This window comes from Oncorhynchus nerka, linkage group LG21 (genome assembly GCF_034236695.1).
Source record: "Oncorhynchus nerka isolate Pitt River linkage group LG21, Oner_Uvic_2.0, whole genome shotgun sequence".
Taxonomy (NCBI): domain Eukaryota; kingdom Metazoa; phylum Chordata; class Actinopteri; order Salmoniformes; family Salmonidae; genus Oncorhynchus; species Oncorhynchus nerka.
This window is the reverse complement of record NC_088416.1, coordinates 10,373,112-10,394,844: the sequence shown is the minus strand read 5'-3', so window position 1 is coordinate 10,394,844 and position 21,733 is coordinate 10,373,112. Positions and strand designations below refer to the sequence as shown.

Genomic DNA, 21,733 nt, shown 5'->3' with positions numbered 1-21,733 from the left:
CTCAATTCCACTATGAGGTCATCAGCAAGCGGAGGCTGGCATAGACAGACTAGAAATGGAACGATAGATAGCCATAGAAATAGAAAGACTAAATAGATTCTATATTCTACTATTTGCTCATTGGCTGAGGTTGGGAAAATAAGAAAGGAGGAATGGGAACATGAGTCATGAGTTTAGTGGAGACCATTGAAATTAGGGTCGTCTATAGTCAATATGGGGGCAGTTATTTTCTATGCTTCCTCTTTTTGTTCTCTCAATCTTATTCTCTCTTTTTTTCTGGGTCAGTAGGGAGCCAAACAGATGGGGGTTGTTAAAAAGGGATACAATCGTCCTCTCTCCTAGATGTAATGTGTTATGGTTGTCACTTACAATCGCACAGCAGGAGGCGACGTGGGGGCGCACTATGTAGGAAAAACCCGACATTGAAAAACCATCAAACAAACGTATTTCCTTGCTGAACTAGAGCAGTAACCACACTCAAACAACATCACGACAAATGTCAATAATGACAGCCACTCTTTGTGGGTTGGATTCACACCGGGGCCAGCCGTACAGAAATGTGTGAACGCACTGCTGTAAGTTGTTTTGGATAAAAGCATCTGCTAAAAGGCATATATTATATATTATAAAATAAGAAAACAGTAGTGTACATTTTCTACAGCACGTTGTAGAATAATAGTGAAGACATCAAAACTATGAAATAATACATATGGAATCATGTAGTAACCAAAAAAGGGTTAAACATGTTATATTTCAGATTCTTCAGATAGCCACCCTTTGCCTTGATGACAGCTTTGCAGACTCTTGGCATTCTCTCAACCAGCTTTCCCTGGAATGCTTTTCCAACAGTCTTGAAGGAGTTCCAACATATCCTGAGATCTTGTTGGCTACTTTTCCTTCACTCTGCGGTCCAACTTATCCCAAATCATCTCAATTGGGTTGAGGTCAGGTGATTGTGGAGGCCAGGTCATCTGATGCAGCACTCCATCACTCTCCTTTTTTGTCAAATAGCCCTTACACAGCCTGGAGGGGTGTTGGGTCATTGTCTTGTTGAAAAACAAATAATAGTCCCACTAAGCGCAAACCAGATGGGTTGACGTATCGCTGCATAATGCTGTGGTAGCCATGCTAGTTAAGTGTACCTTGAATTCTAAATAAATCACAGACAGTGTTACTAGAAAAGCACTCCCACACCATCACACCTCCTCCTCCATGCTTCACATTGGGAACCACACATGCGGAGATCATCCGTTCACCAACTCTGTGTCTCACAAAGACACAGCGATGGGAAGCAAAAATCTCAAATTTGGACTCATCAGACAAAAGGACAGATTTCCACAGGTCTAATGTCCATTACACGTGTTTCTTGGCCCAAGGAAGTATTTTCTTATTATTCGTGTCCTTTAGTAGAAATTCGACCATGAAGGCCTGATTCACACGGTCTCCTCTGAACAGTTGATGTTGAGATGTGTCTGTTACTTGAACTCTGTGAAGCATTTATTTGGGCTGCAATTTCTGAGGCTGGTAACTCTAATGAACTTATCCTCTGCAGAAGAGGTAACTCGGGGTCTTCCTTTCCTGTGGCGGTCCTCATGAGAGCCAGTTTCATCATAGTACTTGATGGTTTATCCGACTGCACTTGAAGAAACTTAAGTTCTTGACATTTTCTGGATTGACTGATCTTCATGTCTTAAAGTAATGATGGACAGTCGTTTCTCTTTGCTTATTTGAGCTGTTCTTGCCATAATATGGACTTCGTCTTTTAACAATTAGGGCTATCTTCTGTGCATCACCCCTAACTTGTCACAACACAACTGATTGGCTCAAACGCATTAAGGAAAGAAATTCCACAAATGAACTTTCACCAAGGAAAATCTGTTAATTGAAATGCATTCCAGGTGACTACCACCTGAAGCTGGTTGAGATAATGCCAAGAGTGTGCAAAGCTGTCAAGGCAAAGGGTGGCGACTTTGAAGAATCTTAATTATAAAATATATTTTGACTTGTTTAACACTTGTGGTTACTACGTGATTCCATATGTGTTATTTCATAGTTGAGATGTCTTCACTATTATTCTACATTGCAGAAAATATTAAAAATAAAGATAAACCTTCGAAGGAGTAGGTGTGTCCAAACTTTTAACTAACTGTATTTACATTTTTAAAATAGATTTCTCCCTAACCCTACCATCCCTCCCCTAATTGGCATATTTTTAAATTTAAATTTTTAATTTCACCTTTATTTAACCAGGCAGGCCAGTTGAGAACAAGTTCTCATTTACAACTGCAACCTGGTCAAGATAAAGCAAAGCAGTGTGACAAAAACAACACTGAGTTACACATGGGATAAGCAAACGTACAGTAAATACCACCATAGAAACATCTATGTACAGTGTGTGCAAATGTAGTAAGATTAGGGAGTTAAGTAAATGAATAGGCCATAGAGGCAAAATAATTACAATTTAGTATTAACACTGGAGTGATAGATGTGCAGATGATGATGTGCATGTAGAGATACTGGGGTGCAAAAGAGCAAAAAAATAAATAACAATATGGGGATGAGGTAGTTGGGTGTGATATTTACAGATGGGCTGTGTACAGGTACAGCGATCGATCGGTAAGCTGCTCTGACAGCTGATGCTTAAAGTTAGCGATGGTGATATAAGTCTCCAGCTTCAGTGATTTTTGCAATTCATTGGCGACAAAAATGTAGCGAGGGCCAGCCAATGAGAGCATACAGGTCGCAGTGGTGGGTAGTGTATGGGGCTTTGGGGACAAAACGGATGGCATTGTGATAGACTGCATCCAATTTGCTGAGTAGAGTGTTGGAGGCTATTTGGTAAATGACATCGCCGAAGTCAAGGATCGGTAGGATAGTCAGTTTTACAAGGGTGTGTTTGGCAGCATGAGTGAAGGATGCTTTGTTGCGAAATAGGAAGCCGGTTCTAGATTTAACTTTAGATTGGAGATGCTTAATGTGAGTCTGGAAGGAGAGTTTACAGTCTAACCAGACACCTAGGTATTTGTAGATGTCCACATATACTAAGTCAGAAACGTCCAGAGTAGTGATGCTAGGTGGGGGTGGGCAGCAATCGGTTGAAGAGCATGCATTTAGTTTTACTAACATTTAAGAGCAGTTGGAGGCCACGGAAGGAGTTTTGTATTGCATTGAAGCTCGTTTGGAGGTTCGTTAACATAGTGTCCAAGGAAGGGCCAGATGTATACAGGTGGATCAGAGAATCACCAGCAGCAAGAGCGACATCATTGATAAATACAGAGAAAAGAGTCGGCCCGAGAATTGAGACTGCCAGAGGTCCGGACCACAGGCCCTCTGATTTGACACACTGAACTCTATCTGAGAAGTAGTTGGTGAACCAGGCGAGGCAGTCATTTGAGAAACCACGGCTATTGAGTCTGCCGATAAGAATGCAGAGTTGAAAGCCTTGGCCAGGTCGATGAATACAGCTGCACAGTATTGTCTCTTATCGATGGCGGTTATGATATCGTTTAGGACCTTGAGTGTGGCTGAGGTGCAACCATGACCAGCTCGGAAACCAGATTGCATAGTGGAGAAGGTATGGTGGGATTCTAAATGGTTGGTGATCTTGGCTTGGCTTTTGAAGACTAGAAAGGCAGGGCAGGATGGATATAGGTCTATAACAGTTTGGGTCTGGAGTGTCTCCCCCTTCCCTAATGGATCTCAGACGATACAAAAGAGAAGTTGACTAGTAATAGGGGTTGCAACAATTTCGGCTGATAATTTTAGAAAGAGAGGGTCCAGATTTCCTAGCCCAGCTAATTTGTAGGGATCCAGATTTTGCAGCTCTTTCATTACATCAGCTGTCTGGATTTGGGTGGAGTTGCTGCGGGTGTGGAGAGCTGTTGGCCAGGGTAGGGGTAGCCACGGCATGGCCAGCTGTAGAGAAATGCTTCTTGAAATTCTCTATTATCATAGATTTATCTGTGGTGACAGTGTTTCCTAGCCTCAGTGCAGTGGGCAGCTGGGAGTAGGTGCTCTTATTCTCCATGGACTTTATGGTGTCCCAAAACATTTTGGAATTAGTGCTACAGGATGCACATTTCTGTTTGAAAAAGCTAGTCTTAGCTTTCCTAACTGACTGTGTATATTGGTTTCTGACTTCCCTGAAAAGTTGCATATCGCAGGGGCTTTTCGATGCTAATGCAGTACGCCACAGGATGTTCTTGTGCTGGTCAAGGGCTGTCAAGTCTGGAGTGAACCAAGGACTTAGTTCTACATATTTTGAATGGGGCATGCTTATTTAAGATGGTGAGGAAAGCACTTTTAAAGAACAACCAGGCATACTGACGGGATGAGTTCAATATCCTTCTAGGATACCCAGGCCAGGTCGATTAGAAAGGCCTGCTCGCTGAAGTGTTTTAGGGAGCGTTTGACAGTGATGAGGGGTGGTCGTTTGACTGCAGGCCCATTCCGGACTCAGGCAATGAGGCTGTGGTCCTGGTTGAAGACAACAGAGGTGTATTTTACAGGGCAAGTTGGTCAGGATGATATCTATGAGGGTGCCCATGTTTACAGATTTAGGGTTGTACCTGGTAGGTTCCTTGATAATTTGTATGAGATTGAGGGCATCTAGTTTAGATTGCAGGATGGCCGGGGTGCTAAACTATTCCGGTTTAGGTCACCTCACAGTACAAACTCTGAAGATAGATGGGGGGAAATCAATTCACATATGGTGTCCAGGGCACAGCTGGGGGCTGAGGGGGGGTCTATAACAAGCGGCAACAGTGAGAGACTTGTTTCTGGAAAGGTGGATTTTTAAAAGTAGAAGCTCGAACTGTTTGGGCACAGACCTGGACAGTATGACAGAACTCTGCAGGCTATCTCTGCAGTAGCCGCTCCCTTTGGCAGTTCTATCTTGAAAAAAATGTTGTAGTTGGGGATGGAAATTTAAGCATTTTTGGTGGCCTTCCTAAGCCAGGATTCAGACACGGCTATGACATCAGGGTTGGCGGAGTGTGCTAAAGCAGTGAATAAAACACAGTTAGGGAGGAGGCTTCTAATGTTAGCATGCATGAAACCAAGGCTTTTACGGTTACAGAAGGGTCTTTAGCAGATGGGTCTTTGGCGACATCGCAACGGAAAAGCCTGTTGAAACCACATCAGACGATTACGTCGGCAGACAGGAATCCGGTGATGTGGTGGAGAAAAGCAGTCCGATATGCTCTGGGTTGATATCGCGATGTGCAGACTGGCATGTATTGACCGAGCTAAAGCTGGCTGGTGTCCGAGATAAAAGGTGAAGACCGCTAGCCGTGGCTAACAGTGACTACTAGCTAGTACGCTTTTGATGGAGGTTCCAGTTATAATGTATAAAAATTGCAGATCCGTACCACATTGGGCGAGGTGGGTTGCAGGAAAGTATATTTAGATCGTAGGTGGAAAGTGAGATTAAAATATATACAAAAAAAAACAACAACGAAACCGGCTATTTACATGGGACAACACAAGACAAACACACGTCCGACTGCGATGCCATCTTGGATTGCAACACTTAGGCTTCTACTTCCAGCTTATACATACTATATACATTTTAGGGACACAGTATATTTTACAGCAGTGTATTTTCCTAGTTGAACACGAATTCTAGCTCTTTCTCCTCCCTTTCCTTCTTTAAGTTTCACAACAGCGTGCGAGGACTTAAATAGCCCTTTTAGAAAGTTGCCCACTCACGTTGGAACATAATGCTCATTAGGAGTGTGTGTCTGTCGGTGGGCGTATGTTACATAAGCAGGGGGTGAAATTGGTTGCATAGCCAGCCTGGCAGGTACAGTACTCCACTATCTTTACCGAAAAACATCATTTGTTGTAATTGAAATGTAACGAGAGAAAAAGTATTAATGACCGCGTCCAAAATGGCACCTTATTCCCTATGTAGTGCACTCTGTTGTGGGAGGAAGTGGCAGTTTGGATACAGCAACATAGCATCTGGGTATAAGCGGCATATACTGTAGGTTAGCATAGGATGGGGGAGCAAAACAAATCCAAAAACTTAGCCACCCTTTGCCTTGATGACAGCTTCGCACACTCTTGACATTCTCTCAACCAAGCTTCACCTGGAATGCTTTTCCAACAGTTTTGACGGAGTTCCCACATATGTTGAGTACTTGTTGGCTGCTTTTCCTTCACTCTGCGGTCCAACTCATCCCAAACCATCTCAATTGGGTTGAGGTTGAGTGATTGTGGAGGCCAGGTCATCCAATGCAGCACTCCATCACTCTCCTTCTTGGTCAAATAGCCCGTACACAGCCTGGAGGTGTGTTGGGTCATTGACCTGTTGAAAAACAAATGATAGTCCCACTAAGCGCAAGCCAGATGGGATCAAATCAAATCCAATTTTATTTGTCACATACAAATGGTTAGCAGATGTTAGTGCGAGTGTAGCGAAATGCTTGTGCTTCTAGTTCCGACAATGCAGTAATAACCAACGAGTAATCTAACCTAACAATTCCACAACTACTACCTTATACACACACAAGTGTAAAGGGATAAAGAATATGTACATACAAGATATATGAATGAGTGATGGTACAGAACGGCATAGATGCAGTAGATGGTATCAAGTACAGTATATACATATGAGATGAGTAATGTAGGGTATGTAAACATTATATTAAGTGGCATTGTTTAAAGTGGCTAGTGATACATTTTAATATCAATTCCTATCCATTTCCATTAATAAAGTGGCTGGAGTTGAGTCAGTATGTTGGCAGCAGCCACTCAATGTTAGTGGTGGCTATTTAACAGTCTGATGGCCTTGAGATAGAAGCTGTTTTTCAGTCTCTCGGTCCCTGCTTTGATGCACCTGTACTGACCTCGCCTTCTGGATGATAGCGGGGTGAACAGGCAGTGGCTCGGGTGGTTGTTGTCCTTGATGATCTTTATGGCCTTCCTGTGACATCGGGTGGTGTAGGTGTCCTGGAGGGCAGGTAGTTTGCCCCCAGCCTTACGGTTGTGGGCGGAGCAGTTGCCGTACCAGGCAGTGATAGAGCCCAACAGGATGCTCTCGATCGTGCATCGTTAGAAGTTTGTGAGTGCTTTTGGTGACAAGCCAAATTTCTTCAGCCTTCTGAGGTTGAAGAGGTGCTGCTGCGCCTTCTTCACAACGCTGTCTGTGTGGGTGGACCAATTCAGTTTATCCGTGATGTGTACGCCGAGGAACTTAAAACTTACTACCCTCTCCACTACTGTCCTGTCGATGTGGATAGGGGGGGGTGCTCCCTCTGCTGTTTCCTGAAGTCCACAATCATCTCCTTTGTTTTGTTGATGTTGAGTGTGAGGTTATTCTCCTGACACCACACTCCGAGGGCCCTCACCTCCTCGTCGTTGTTGGTAATCAAACCTACCACTGTAGTGGCATCCGCAAACTTGATGATTGAGTTGGAGGCGTGCATGGCCACGCAGTCGTGGGTGAACAGGGAGTACAGGAGAGAGCTCAGAACGCACCCTTGTGGGGCCCCAGTGTTGAGGATCAGCGGGGTGGAGATGTTGTTACCTACCCTCACCACCTGGGGACGGCCCGTCAGGAAGTCCAGTACCCAGTTGCACAGGGCGGGGTCGAGACCCAGGGTCTCGAGATTGATGACGAGTTTGGAGGGTACTATGGTGTTAAATGCTGAGCTGTAGAACAGCAATCTCACATAGGTATTCCTCTTGTCCAGATGGGTTAGGGCAGTGTGCAGTATGGTTGTGATTGCGTCGTCTGTGGACCTATTGGGGCGGTATGCAAATTGGAGTGGATCTAGGGTGACGGGTAGGGTGGAGGTGATTTGGTCCTTGACTAGTCTCTCAAAGCACTTCATGATGACGGAAGTAGTCGTTTACCTCAGTTACCTTTGCTTTCTTGGGAACAGGAACAATGGTGGCCCTCTTGAAGCATGTGGGAACAGCAGACTGGGATAAGGATTGGTAGAATACTGCTGCAGAATACTGTTGTAGCCATGCTGGTTAAGTGTGCCTTGAATTCTAAATAAATCACTGACAGTGTCACCAGCAAAGTACACCCACACCATCACACCTCCTCTTCCATGCTTTACGGTGGGAACCACACATGCGGAGATCATCCGTTCACCTACTCTGTGTCTCACAAAGACACAGCGGTTGGAACCAAAAATATCAAATTTGGACTCATCAGGCCAAAGGACAGATTTCTACCGGTCTAATGTCTATTGTTCATGTTTCTTGGCCCAAGCAAATCTCTTCTTCTTATTGGCGTCCTTTAGTAGTGGTTTCTCTGAAGCAATTTGACCATGAAGACCTGATTCACGCAGTCTCCTCTGAACAGTTGATGTCGAGATGTGTCTGTTACTTGAACTTTGTGAAGCATTTATTTGGGCTGCAATTTCTGAGGCTCATGAAGCTGGTTGAGAGAATGCCAAGAGTGTGCAAAGCTGTCATCAAGGCAAAGGGTGGCTACTTTGAAGAATCTCAAATATAAAATATATTTTGATTTGTTTAACAATTTTTTGGTTACTACATGATTCCATATTTGTTATATGTATATGTGTTATTTCATAGTTTTGAGAGAGTGGTGGTGGCAGCAAAGCATGCTGGGTAATGTAACAACTCCTAAAATGACAGCCAGTCCCTTTCTACTCCTGTCGTCTGTTGGTGGCAGCGTCAGAATTGTGACTTAGACGTGTGTGTGTGTGTGTCACAGCAGGGGAAAAGGAAAAAGTAATTGTCAGGGTCGTGTTCACACGTCATGCGGTTCCCCTACACGTTGTGAAAAGGGAACCCTTGTACGCTGCAAACGGAATCCTGTCTGCTTTGCTGGACTTCACCTTCAAAATGTCAACTTGAGGCCTGAGAATCAGTCAGTCTGTGGCTGGTGAGCTAAGGGATCATGACCAGGTTCTCTCCTTGCTAGAACACAGGCACACACACCTCCCCGAGACCTTTTGTTCACGCCAGCCTTAGAGGATGGCCCGTCCACAAAGGCAGAGCATTGGATCAAAGCAATCCCCCATCTGCAGAAACAATGGAGGGGCCTCACTCTCTTCCACTGACAGAGACAGGGTGCCACAGGCTATTAAGGAAATAAATATAGAAGGAAGGAAGGAAGGAAATAAATATAGAAGGAAGGAAGGAAGGAAATAAATATAGAAGGAAGGAAGGAAATAAATATAGAAGGAAGGAAGGAAGGAAATAAATATAGAAGGAAGGAAGGAAGGAAATAAATATAGAAGGAAGGAAGGAAATAAATATATAAGGAAGGAAGAAAGGAAAGACATAAATATAGAAGGAATGAAGGAAATAAATATAGAAGGAAGGAAGGCAGGAAGGAAGGAAGGAAGGCAGGCAGGCAGGCAGGCAGGCCGGCAGGAGAGACTGATAGAGAGACTGATAGAGAGACTGATAGAGAGAGACTGATAGAGAGAGACTGATAGAGAGAGACTGATAGAGAGGTAGAGGATGTGAGAGCTCTGGGGGTTTAAGTGGGGAGGTGTGGACACGAGTGTGTTATCACACAGTTCGTTGACTCGGCTCAGCCCTGGAACGTTCCATCTCTCCTCCTGCTCGCGTTATTAGTGTCTTCACCTCTCCTCTCACACAGGCACACCTTTCCCTATGTTTCTCCCTCTGCCTTTACATTTTATTTTATTTTGCCACAATATGGCTGCCGTCCAATATATGCACACAGGTGGGTACTATGAGAGATGAAGACCCACACAGTCAAAAATAAGGACAAATTAGTTTTAAGCTTTTAAGTCTCCGTCTCTCCTTCTACTCCCATTTTGAAACCTACACGCCTGTAACAGACACTATTAAAGGACCTTCAAGGAGCGTAGACGGCCACCCACCATTACACAGGTGGGCACTATAATTGGTGATGAATAGGGGTGAGGTACACACATCCATAACTCATCACCATGCTTCTCCAATTCCGCTTGTTTTGAATCCACTACCCCCCTATAGTACAGTATGCCCTTCGCTATCTAGGTAGTAAACCCGTGCCTACGGGCTACAGTGATAGATCCTTCAATGACATAACCTTTGGCACGTAGCCTTTAGACTAAAGTCAGTCATATCTATCGACATAGAGTCTATCGACGCTTCACTTCCTGCTCTTCCTACTGTACATGTCAATGGAAAGTGTCTTCATAAAGGTCATAGTAAAGACGTCTTCAAAAAGGTTGACTTCATGAAGGGTCAAGGTTAGCGGGGTGAGAGACTAGCTTCAGAGGGGAGTGGGGAAGAACATGGGTTTAAGGGTGATGGTTGTGGGGCAGGATGCAACAGCGTAGGGGCCATCGAAAAATAACTACATCGACTTCAAATGGGAATTTCCGTTCTCGTAATTCTATTTCTATGATCGGGGCGGAGGTTCAAAGGGTTCTTTGGGTCAAAGGTCGTACTCACCCCTTTGCAGATGGACACGGCCTCTTTGGACATTTGCTTGGGGTACGACACGTTGTGCTCCATGATGGACTGGAAGAGCTCGTCCTCGTCCTCACCATCAAATGGGGGCTGCGGAACAACACGTCACATAGAACGTTATATGCATGTTGTAAATACGTTGTGAATGTTATGTACATGTTGTAAATAGTTTGGGAATGTTATGTACATGTTGTAAATAGGTTGAGGTTGGGAATGTTATATACATGTTGTTGTAAATAGGTTGAGAATGTTATATACATGTTGTAAATAGGTTGAGAATGTTATATACATGTTGTAAATAGGTTGAGAATGTTATATACATGTTAGGTTGTAATATACATGTTGAATAGAATGTTATATACATGTTGTAAATACGTTGAGAATGTTATATACATGTTGTAAATACGTTGAGAATGTTATATACATGTTGTAAATACGTTGAGAATGTTATATACATGTTGTTAATAGGTTGAGAATGTTATATACATGTTAATAGGTTGAGAATGTTATATACATGTTAATAGGTTGAGAATGTTATATACATGGTGTAAATAGGTTGAGAATGTTATATACATGGTGTAAATAGGTTGAGAATGTTATATACATGGTGTAAATAGGTTGAGAATGTTATATACATGTTGTAAATAGGTTGAGAATGTTATATACATGTTGTTAATAGGTTGAGAATGTTATATACATTTTGTAAATAGGTTGAGAATGTTATATACATTTTGTAAATAGGTTGAGAATGTTATATACATTTTGTAAATAGGTTGAGAATGTTATATACATGGTGTAAATAGGTTGAGAATGTTATATACATGGTGTAAATAGGTTGAGAATGTTATATACATGGTGTAAATAGGTTGAGAATGTTATATACATGGTGTAAATAGGTTGAGAATGTTATATACATGGTGTAAATAGGTTGAGAATGCTATATACATGTTGTTAATAGGTTGAGAATGTTATATACATGGTGTAAATAGGTTAAGAATGTTATATACATGGTGTAAATAGGTTGAGAATGCTATATACATGGTGTAAATAGGTTGAGAATGTTATATACATGGTGTAAATAGGTTGAGAATGTTATATACATGGTGTAAATAGGTTGAAATAGAAATGTTATATACATGGTGTAAATATATACATGGTTGAGAATGTTATATACATGGTGTAAATAGGTTGAGAATGTTATATACATGGTGTAAATAGGTTGAGAATGTTATATACATGGTGTAAATAGGTTGAGAATGAATGTTATATGTTATATACATGGTGTAAATAGGTTGAGAATGTTATATACATGGTGTAAATAGGTTGAGAATGTTATATACATGGTGTAAATAGGTTGAGAATGTTATATACATGGTGTAAATAAATAGGTTGAGAATGCTATATACATGGTGTAAATAGGTTTATATACATGAAATAGGTTGAGAATGTTATATACATGGTGTAAATATATATGGTGTAAATAGGTTGAGAATGTTATATACATGGTGTAAATAGGTTGAGAATGTTATATACATGGTGTAAATAGGTTGAGAATGTTATATACATGGTGTAAATAGGTTGAGAATGTTATATGGTGTAAATAGGTTGAGAATGTTATATACATGGTGTAAATAGGTTGAGAATGTTATATACATGGTGTAAATAGGTTGAGAATGCTATTTACATGGTGTAAATAGGTTGAGAATGTTATATACATGGTGTAAATAGGTTGAGAATGTTATATACATGGTGTAAATAGGTTAAGAATGCTATATACATGGTGTAAATAGGTTAAGAATGCTATATACATGGTGTAAATAGGTTGAGAATGTTATATACATGGTGTAAATAGGTTGAGAATGTTATATACATGGTGTAAATAGGTTAAGAATGTTATATACATGGTGTAAATAGGTTGAGAATGCTATATACATGGTGTAAATAGGTTGAGAATGTTATATACATGGTGTAAATAGGTTGAGAATGTTATATACATGGTGTAAATAGGTTGAGAATGTTGGGTGTAAATAGGTTGAGAATGCTATGGGTGTAAATAGGTTGAGAATGTTATATACATGGTGTAAATAGGTTGAGAATGTTATATACATGGTGTAAATAGGTTGAGAATGCTATATACATGGTGTAAATAGGTTGAGAATGCTATATACATGGTGTAAATAGGTTGAGAATGTTATATACATGGTGTAAATAGGTTGAGAATGTTATATACATGGTGTAAATAGGTTGAGAATGTTATATACATGGTGTAAATAGGTTGAGAATGTTATATACATGGTGTAAATAGGTTGAGAATGTTATATACATGGTGTAAATAGGTTGAGAATGCTATATACATGGTGTAAATAGGTTGAGAATGCTATATACATGGTGTAAAAAGTTGACAATATCATGTAAACGTTAACACATCAGAATATGTAGTACATCTGTAATGACCTAAAACATGTCTTATCAGCCATTTCGACCTTCACCTTTAATCAAACGGGTAAATCCATGATAATCTATCTGGTATCTTAATGTCACAACTATTTTTCAGGGGTCGTTTCTAAACAGGGCCCAGTTTAGTAGAGTGTGAATTGCAAATGTCATCTTTATAAAAAGTCAGCCTTAATGGAATTTTAGGAGAACAAAGACGATTAGAAATGTAATGCTGGCTACACAAACAGCCAGAAGAGCGGGCCTCACAGGACTGCTTAAAACCTGTTAAGGCTAGCCCTGAATACTGCCCCTTCTGGAGGAATTCGGTACCCATAATAAAACATGATAAATTTTTGTCAAAAGTTGCTAATATATGCATATAAAAATTATTATCGAATAGGAAACACTCTAAAGCTTCTAAAACCGTTTAAATTTTGTCTCTATGTAAAGCAGAAGTCTCAGGGCATGCATTCTCCCAAAGTCTCTCTTGTAATGAAAAAAGTTGCCACCACTTCAACGTCATCGTATACACACTTCCCAAGCAGTTATAACCATGGAAACAGTTTCTACGTCTTCAGCGTGAAGCCTGCTTTCGATGAGGCGTGTAACTGTGAGAATCGCGCGCTCACGAGACGTTCAGCGTGCCCAAACGTCCCGGTGACGCAAAAAGTTTCCCCAATGCGCTGGGATATTTCTCTCTCTTTCCCTCAGGATGGATTGAACAACGTGTGTGTGTCTGTTCGCCCTCACGATTGCTGTAGACCTTTATAACATGTTAAGGCTTAATTATAAACATAGTTTGACAAGTTTACTCGAAATATAATGTATACTTTCAACGTTTTGGTGCGCATCCACTTGAAATTTGCATACATTTCGACCGAAAAGTGGCTAGTTTGAGAACCGAAAGACACAGACTTGAAAACTGAACGCTAACTTGGTGAGTATTAACCCTTCCAGGTCTTCTGATGGAAGAACAGCCACGGTAAGGGAATATTTATGTCTTCATTTTGGGTTTCTGTCGACTCCAAGATAGAGGAGTCAGTATGCTAAATGGGAGCGCCGCCTCCCTATTATAGCCTAGTGAACGCAAAATGGAACGCTAAAAATAATTGTAACATAGCGATTGCATTTAGAAGAAGTTTATCTTGCCATACATATGTAAAACATGCATATTTAGTCAAAGTTTATGATGTGTATTCCTTGTTAGCTGACGTTATCTGCCGGAGCTATTTTATTTCTCCTGACATTGCAGTAGCATTTTTGAACGATGCATAATTGTAAACAGAGATTTATGGATATATATTGCATATTATTGAAAAAAAAATGAATGTACTGTGTAACATGTTATATTACTGTCATCTGATGAAGATTTCAAAAGGTTAGTGAAATTATTTTTCTTTTAATCCTGCGTTTGTTGATTGCATATTTTTTCCTACTTGGCTATGCTAATGAGGTATGTATGCAGTGGTGGTTGGACATAAATATGTGCTATGTTTTCGCCGTAAAACATTTTAGAAATCTGACTTGCTGGGTAGATAAATAACTTCTTTATCTTTCATTTGAGCCATTTTTCAAGCGATTCTGTGGAGGTTAAATATTTTTAGGATTATTTATTGTGTTCCCTGCGCCACATTACAGCTCAGGGGGGGTGGGGGGTGTTCCCAAAGGGGATCTAGTATCCCCAAAACGTTAAAACAGCTCGGCAGGGGATTCCAAGCCTATTTGAACAGAGTATTGCGGGGGAAAATGAAGTACAAAAGGTTGTTGCCAGGGGCATTATCGGTCCAAAAACAGAATAAACATGAACTAACCTTCAACTAACCATGTTAACCCTTCAATGGTCTAAAGTTCCAAATATTGTCATAAACAACACACACTTGGAAGAATTGTCTTTATGAACCATTTACACTTCGGTACCAAGGCGCCTGCTCAAAGCCATTGGATGTGTGTATATTCTATCCTTTCCCAGTCCAGTAATACAACTGAATAAGGGTTGTTATGGTGGCTTGTTGAGAGAGAGAGAGAGAGAGAGAGAGAGAGAGAGAGAGAGAGAGAGAGATGAGAGATGAGAGAGATGAGAGAGATGAGAGAGAGAGAGGAGAGAGAGGAGAGAGAGGAGAGAGATGAGAGAGATGAGAGAGATGAGAGAGATGAGAGAGAGAGCGAGAGAGAGGAGAGGAGAGAGAGAGTGAGAGAGATGAGAGAGAGTGAGAGAGAGAGAGAGTGAGAGAGAGGAGAGAGAGGAGAGAGAGAAAGTTACAAAACGGAAGATAAAAATCAACGAAAGAGATCTAGAGCGTAGAGAGTGCAAGAAACAAGTTCCAGACAAAAATTGCCAGCTGGGAGGCAAATGGACGAGATGGTCCAGCTATTTTCTCCCTCCACCTCTGTCATTACGAACCATAATGTGTGCATTGTGGCACTTCATAAATGTATTATTTTTCATTTCCACTAGACTAAACCCTTTGGCAAGAGATACCTAGGTTGCTTTCTGCTCTCTTTATCTGATATACAGTACACTGCACTGAACACCCTCTTGAGAGGGAAACACACACTCAACCCCCCCCCTACAATCCTGAGGTCATATAAGCCAAATGAACTACTTTCGGCCTGTGAGTGTGTACTGTAAAAGGGGTATAAAAACCCAAAGTTGCTAACAACATTTTCCTGCCCCAGGGACTTCTCTCAGTGGATGGCTGGGCTGCTGCTCGTTCATCACGCCGTCTGTTTCTGCCCAGTGAACGGGACGGGATGAAGCTCCTGGCCACTGGCGCCCCAGACACACAGGGAGTGAACAAACCCATCACACCTACTGAACACGGCAGCAGGGAGTTAGCCCTGGCAGCAGGGAGTTAGCCCTGGCCGCATCTCAAATGGCGCCCTATATGGCTATACCCTATGTAGTGTACAGTGTAGGCTGGTGGGAGGAGCCATAGGAGGATGGGCTCCCGAGTGGCGCATTGGTCTAAGACACTGCATCTCAACGCAAGAGGTGTCACTGGTTCGAATCCAGGCTGCATCACATCCGGGTGTGATTGGGAGTCCCGTAGGGCGGCGCACAATTGGCCCAGCGTCGCCCGGGTTTGGCCGGGGTAGGCCGTCATTGTAAATAAGAATTTGTTCTTAACTGACTTGCCTAGTTAAATAAAAGGTTAAATAAATAAAATAAAAATAATGGCTGGAATGGAATTAATGGAATGGTATCAAACACATCATGGAAACCACACGTTTGACTCCATTCCAGCCATTTTTGATTTTTGACTCCATTACAACATGCTCCACAGTAACATGCTCCACAGTAACATGCTCCACAGTAACATGCTCCACAGTAACATGCTCCACAGTAACATGCTCCACAGTAACATGCTCCACAGTAACATGCTCCACAGTAACATGCTCCACATGGCGCCAGAGCTTCACAGCACTGTACGGGTTCTGAACTTGAGCACCGCGCACGACAACAAGGTGCCCCCATCCCTCCAAGGTAGTTGGGCAGCTGTTTTATTGTCAGAGTGAGGGAAAAGCTGGAAATTAAGAGGACTATGGATTTTGAAAGATGAGACGTTGAGAATTATAGTAAATACCGCTTTTATGTCACACAAGCAAGCACTTCACATTTCCACATCAATTATACTCATGTCATACACAGCGTCAACGTTTATGATCACTATTTTTTTATATATTTTTTAACCTTTATTTAACTCGGCAAGTCAGTTAAGAACAAATTCTTATTTTCAATGACGGCCTAGGAACAGTGGGTTAACTGCCTGTTCAGGGGCAGAATGACAGATTTGAACTTGCAACCTTCCGGTTACTAGTCCAACGCTCTAACCACTAGGCTACCCTGCCGCCCCTATGTTTGATGTTCGTCTATTGTGAAGAGAATTCACCGCGTCACGCGCACCTGAATGCACCCATGTGTCAGGAGGACTCTTGTGTCCTCAACTTTGGTCTAATAATTTCCCTATAATCTCCAAACTGTTCCCTTTCAACTGCTACCATGGTTATGCATATGCTTTCATATTTCTTCTGTAAGAAACATTACAATTTAGCCCTATTCATATAGGCCAATTCCCATAAGTATAAAGGGTTTAGGGCACAGAATATCAACCTGGTCTCAAAGCATTTCATATTATTCTGTACGGAAATCTGAGACACTACATTTCTTATGATATGTTACGAATTACAATTCGCATTATATGTTACGAATTTGCAAAACGTACAATATGTTACGAATTTTCAGAATGTACAATATATTATGAATTTGCAGAACGTATGATGTGTTACGAATTCTATCTAGGTGGCTTCGTTACCTAGGCTAGGAGTTAAGGTTAGGGCTATGTTGAGGAGTGGTTTTAAGGGGGGTTAGGGGAAGGGTTAAGGTTAGGGTTAAGGTTAGCTAACATACTAAGTAGTTGCAAAGTAGCTAAAAAGTATTAAGCAGTTGAAAAGTTGCTAATTAGCTAAAATTAGCTAAATTGTCCATGATGAGATTTGAACTTGCAACCTTTGGATTGCTAGACGTTCGCGTTATACACCCACCCATCTTCCCTGACCAACCAGTGTACTTTCATTTTTGCCTTAAATAACCATACCAAACGTAACATATCATACTAATTTGAGTGTCCCGGATTTACGTTTACCATGTTACGTCTAGTCTATGAGACCAGGCTGGGAATACATACACAGGCATGAGAGGTGTGGGGGCGAAAATGTCCAAAATGACTCCATGTCCCAGGAGAGGAGGGCAGATGGGTGACGACAGTGTGCGTGAGTGTGTGCTTTCGTTCTCATGAGACAGGATTACTGTAAATCAGTGTGAAGGTGACCCGGCTGTGTATTTATCTAGAAACCTGAAGGATTTGCACAAGTGTGTCTCGGTGTGTGTTTGTCTGTGTGTGGAGACTCACCTGTCCTGCCAACATTTCGTAGAGCAGCACTCCGTATGCCCACCAATCCACTGATAGCCCATATGGCTGATATGCAATAATCTGGAGAGACAGAGAGAGCGAGTGAGAGACGAGAGACGAGAGAGAGCGAGAGAGAGACAGAGAGAGAGCGAGAGAGACGAGAGACGAGAGAGAGCGAGAGAGAGACAGAGAGAGAGCGAGAGAGAGACAGAGAGAGACAGAGAGAGCGAGAGAGACAGAGAGAGAGCGAGCGAGAGAGACAGAGAGAGCGAGAGAGACAGAGCGACAGAGCGAGCGAGCGAGACAGAGCGAGCGAGAGAGACAGAGCGAGCGAGAGAGACAGAGCGAGCGAGAGAGACAGAGCGAGCGAGAGAGACAGAGCGAGCGAGAGCGAGGGATGAAAAGAGTTACATGGGATTAGATAAGACAATGTACATGTTCACAGAAACTGAAATGCTGGCAAAGTATATACACATTACAGACAGAGAGACAGGCACACACACACATTTATAACTTTTAGTCTCACACCACACTCTGCATCAGCTACTGTAACACATTCATATGGACACATAACACACACACAAGCCTTTCACATTGTCGGCACGATACGTCTATTGCTAACTGTCTATCGCTAAGTGCCCGGGAGAGCCCGAGACACAGGCCATCCACACTCGCCCCACCAGTCAATCTAGCTCTTATTAGCACCCTCTTCTAGATGGAACCTGGTTCATCACCGAGAGAGCAGGTACATCCTGTCAACCAGTTTCACCATCTGCTGCTGTGACCCCCTAGCGTATCACTGGATCCATTCTAATGGAGACATGACACAGCCTGGCTGGAGCGAAGCACTGGGAGGGGGGAATCCAGTGATGCAAATGAAAGTACTGTTGAGACGTCCACGGGAGAGTTCACTGGTGCTAAACGAATGGAGGGAGACAACGTTATCGTTTGGTGAAGTGGGGCATCTCTACTTGTGCAATAACAGCTGGGTTAAGTCCGCCCATGAACACATTGTGCATGTGCATGTCAAACGGGACGTCCATTGAACATATGGTGGAAGTGGAGAACAACACGACTGAAGAGCATTGGAAGGAAAAGCACGTGTCCTGTTGGACAGTGTTGCAAACGGGAACCGCTTTTCAGAGGACGTGTTCAAGAAATGAATGAATCAACACTCCCTCTTTCTCCCCTCCCCTCCCCTGCTCCAGTGTGGGGGGAGATACAGACAGACCCGAAGAGAGGACAAGAGAGAAGAAGAGGAAAAGCGAGGGGTTTGCCAGAGGAAGGTCATCAATAAAAAGATAGGCAATTATGTCATGGAGATGAGGTGGGGAAAGAGGTCAGTGCTTTGTTTTTCACGCACAGTATAAGGAGTGTGTCTTTGTGTGTGTGTGTGTGTGTGTGTGTGTGTGTTATTTGAAGAGGCACTGCACAGTCCATCGTAATCAAAGATGGCCGTCACGCCTTAATACACCTGACATAAGCACTTGATCTCTTTAATAGTCACCCACCATGACAGTAAGAATATGATATAGGTTAAATTCTTATGAATAGGTATATATATATGCATAACAGATGATGATATGCGGTGATTATGAATAAGTAATGTTAAGCTTTAAATGAACTGATCAGAGCTACACTGCTGATGTAGTTGGTGTTAAACCCCTGTTAACCCCATACAAGCACCCACAAACACTCCCTTCTTTCTTCCTCTCTCTATCACACACACACACCCCCCCCCCCCTCTGGTACACCCTCACACTCTCTCTCTCACTTTCTTTCTCAAGAAAAAAAATGTTGTATGTGAGAGCCCTCTAAGTCTGATGCTGACCAAGGTTACAGTCTCCCTGCAGATACACTGATTGTTTCTGGAGGCACACACGTACACACACACACACGTACACACACACACACACACACACACACACACCCCCCCACCATCACCTGGTAGGTGTGATATGTGAGAGCAGTTCTGTTCCACATTGCCCTGTGACCTTTTCTGTGTAACACCTGACCTCCACCTGCCCCTTGGGAGCCCTGAGAGGCATGTCTGGCTCTGCACTGTGCTGTCTTGGCACGCAAGCCACTTACCTTCGGGCTTTAGTGAGCTGGAGACACACACTCATTCATTCCTCACACATACACGCACTCCTACACTGGCTCGCAATCACAAACAAACCTGGATGTATGAGCCCTTGTGTTTTATAAAATACATTTTTTTTATGTGCCACTGGTTACTGAATGTACGAACCACACTACATACTATTTAGAACATACTGTTCAGGGAAAGAAACGTGTGCAGTAAGCAACAACATACTAGGCTCGTCCATATTGAGAAGACGCCTTCTAAACGCACGATCGCGTTTGTTCACGCCATTCGTTCATTTTGGACCGTCCCCGCCTCTGATGAACAGCTATCGCCAAACACACGTGTGGTCTGATAGGATTATTCTCTTCCTCAATGGCGTGCTGTCAGTCTCTCCCAGTCTCTCTCACTCTCCCAGTCCCTCTCCCAGACCTCCCCCAGTCTACCTCCCAGTCTCTCTCCCTCCCCCATTATCTCTCCCTCTCCCAGTCTCTCTCTCTCTCCCTCCCAGTATCTCTCTCCCTCCCAGTCTCTCTCTCCCAGTCTCTCCCTCTCTCTCCCAGTCTCTCTCCCTCCCTCCCAGTCTCTCTCCCTCCCAGTCTCTCTCCCTCCCAGTCTCTCTCCCTCCCAGTCTCTCTGCCTCTCCCCCAGTCCCTTCTCTCTCCCAGTCCCTTCTGCCTCTCGCTCTCCCAGTCCCTTCTGCCTCTCGCTCCCAGTCCCTTCTGCCTCTCGCTCCCAGTCCCTTCTGCCTCTCCCTCCCCAGTCCCTTCTGCTCCGCTCCCCAGTCCCTTCTGCCTCTCGCTCCCCAGTCCTTCTGCCTCTCCCCCAGTCCCTTCTGCCTCTCGCTCCCCAGTCCCTCCTGCCTCTCTGCTCCCCAGTCCCTTCTGCCTCTCGCTCCCCAGTCCCTTCTGCCTCTGCTCCCCAGTCCCCCTGCCTCTCCCCCAGTCCCTCTCCTCTCTCTCCCAGTCCCTTCTGCTCCGCTCCCAGTCTCTCCTCTCGCTCCCCAGTCCCTTCTGCCTCTCGCTCCCCAGTCCCCTGCCTCTCGCTCCCCAGTCCCTTCTGCCTCTCGCTCCCCAGTCCCCTCCTGTCCCTCCCCCAGACTCCCCATTATCTCTCCCAGTCCCCCTCTCTCAGTCTCTCTCTCCCTCAGTCCTCTCTCCCTCAGTCTCCCCAGTCCCTCTCCTCAGTCTCTCTCTCCTCAGTCTCCCTCCCTCCGTCTCCTCGCTCCCCAGTCCCTCTCGCTCCCCAGTCCCTCCCTCGCTCCCCAGTCCCTCTCCCCAGCCCTCCCCAGTCCCTCTCGCTCCCCAGTCCCTTCTGCCTCTCGCTCCCCAGTCCCTTCTGCCTCTCGCTCCCCAGTCCCTTCTGCCTCTCGCTCCCCAGTCCCTTCTGCCTCTCGCTCCCCAGTCCCTTCTGCCTCTCGCTCCCCAGTCCCTCTCGCTCCCCAGTCCCTTCTGCTCCCCAGTCCCTTCTGCCTCTCGCTCCCCAGTCCCTTCTGCCTCTCGCTCCCCAGTCCCTCCTCCCTGTCCCTCCCCAGACCTCCCCATTATCTCTCCCAGTCTCTCTCTCTCTCCCCAGTCCTCTCTCTCTCTCTCCCAGTCTCTCCTCAGTCCCTCCCCAGTCTCTCTCCGTCTCCCCTCAGTCCCTCCCCCTCAGTCTCTCTCTCCCTCAGTCTCTCCCCCTCAGTCCCTCCTGTCCCTCTCGCTCCCCAGTCCCTCTCGCTCCCCAGTCCCTCCGCTCCCCAGTCCCTCTCGCCCTCTCCCCCCAGTCCCTCTCTCCTGTCCCTCTGCCTCTCGCTCCCCAGTCCCTCTGCCTCCCTTCTGCCTCTCGCTCCCAGTCCCTTCTGCCTCTCGCTCCCCAGTCCCTCCTGCCTCTCGCTCCCCAGTCC

General features: G+C 44.1%; 1 protein-coding gene across 4 annotated transcripts in view; it reads right to left on the bottom strand.

Moving 5' to 3' along the window:
- LOC115103872 (protein kinase C alpha type-like) overlaps positions 1–21,733 on the bottom strand; it is a 226,402-nt gene that overhangs the window by 12,743 nt on the left and 191,926 nt on the right. For all 4 annotated transcript variants that reach the window (XM_029624890.2, XM_029624891.2, XM_065006299.1 and 1 more), the window contains 2 exons: positions 17,763–17,843; positions 10,399–10,506 (listed from right to left, as the gene is read on the bottom strand). In XM_029624890.2, the coding sequence (XP_029480750.1) occupies positions 10,399–10,506; positions 17,763–17,843 (189 nt within the window). The remainder of the gene's footprint in view (positions 1–10,398; positions 10,507–17,762; positions 17,844–21,733) is intronic.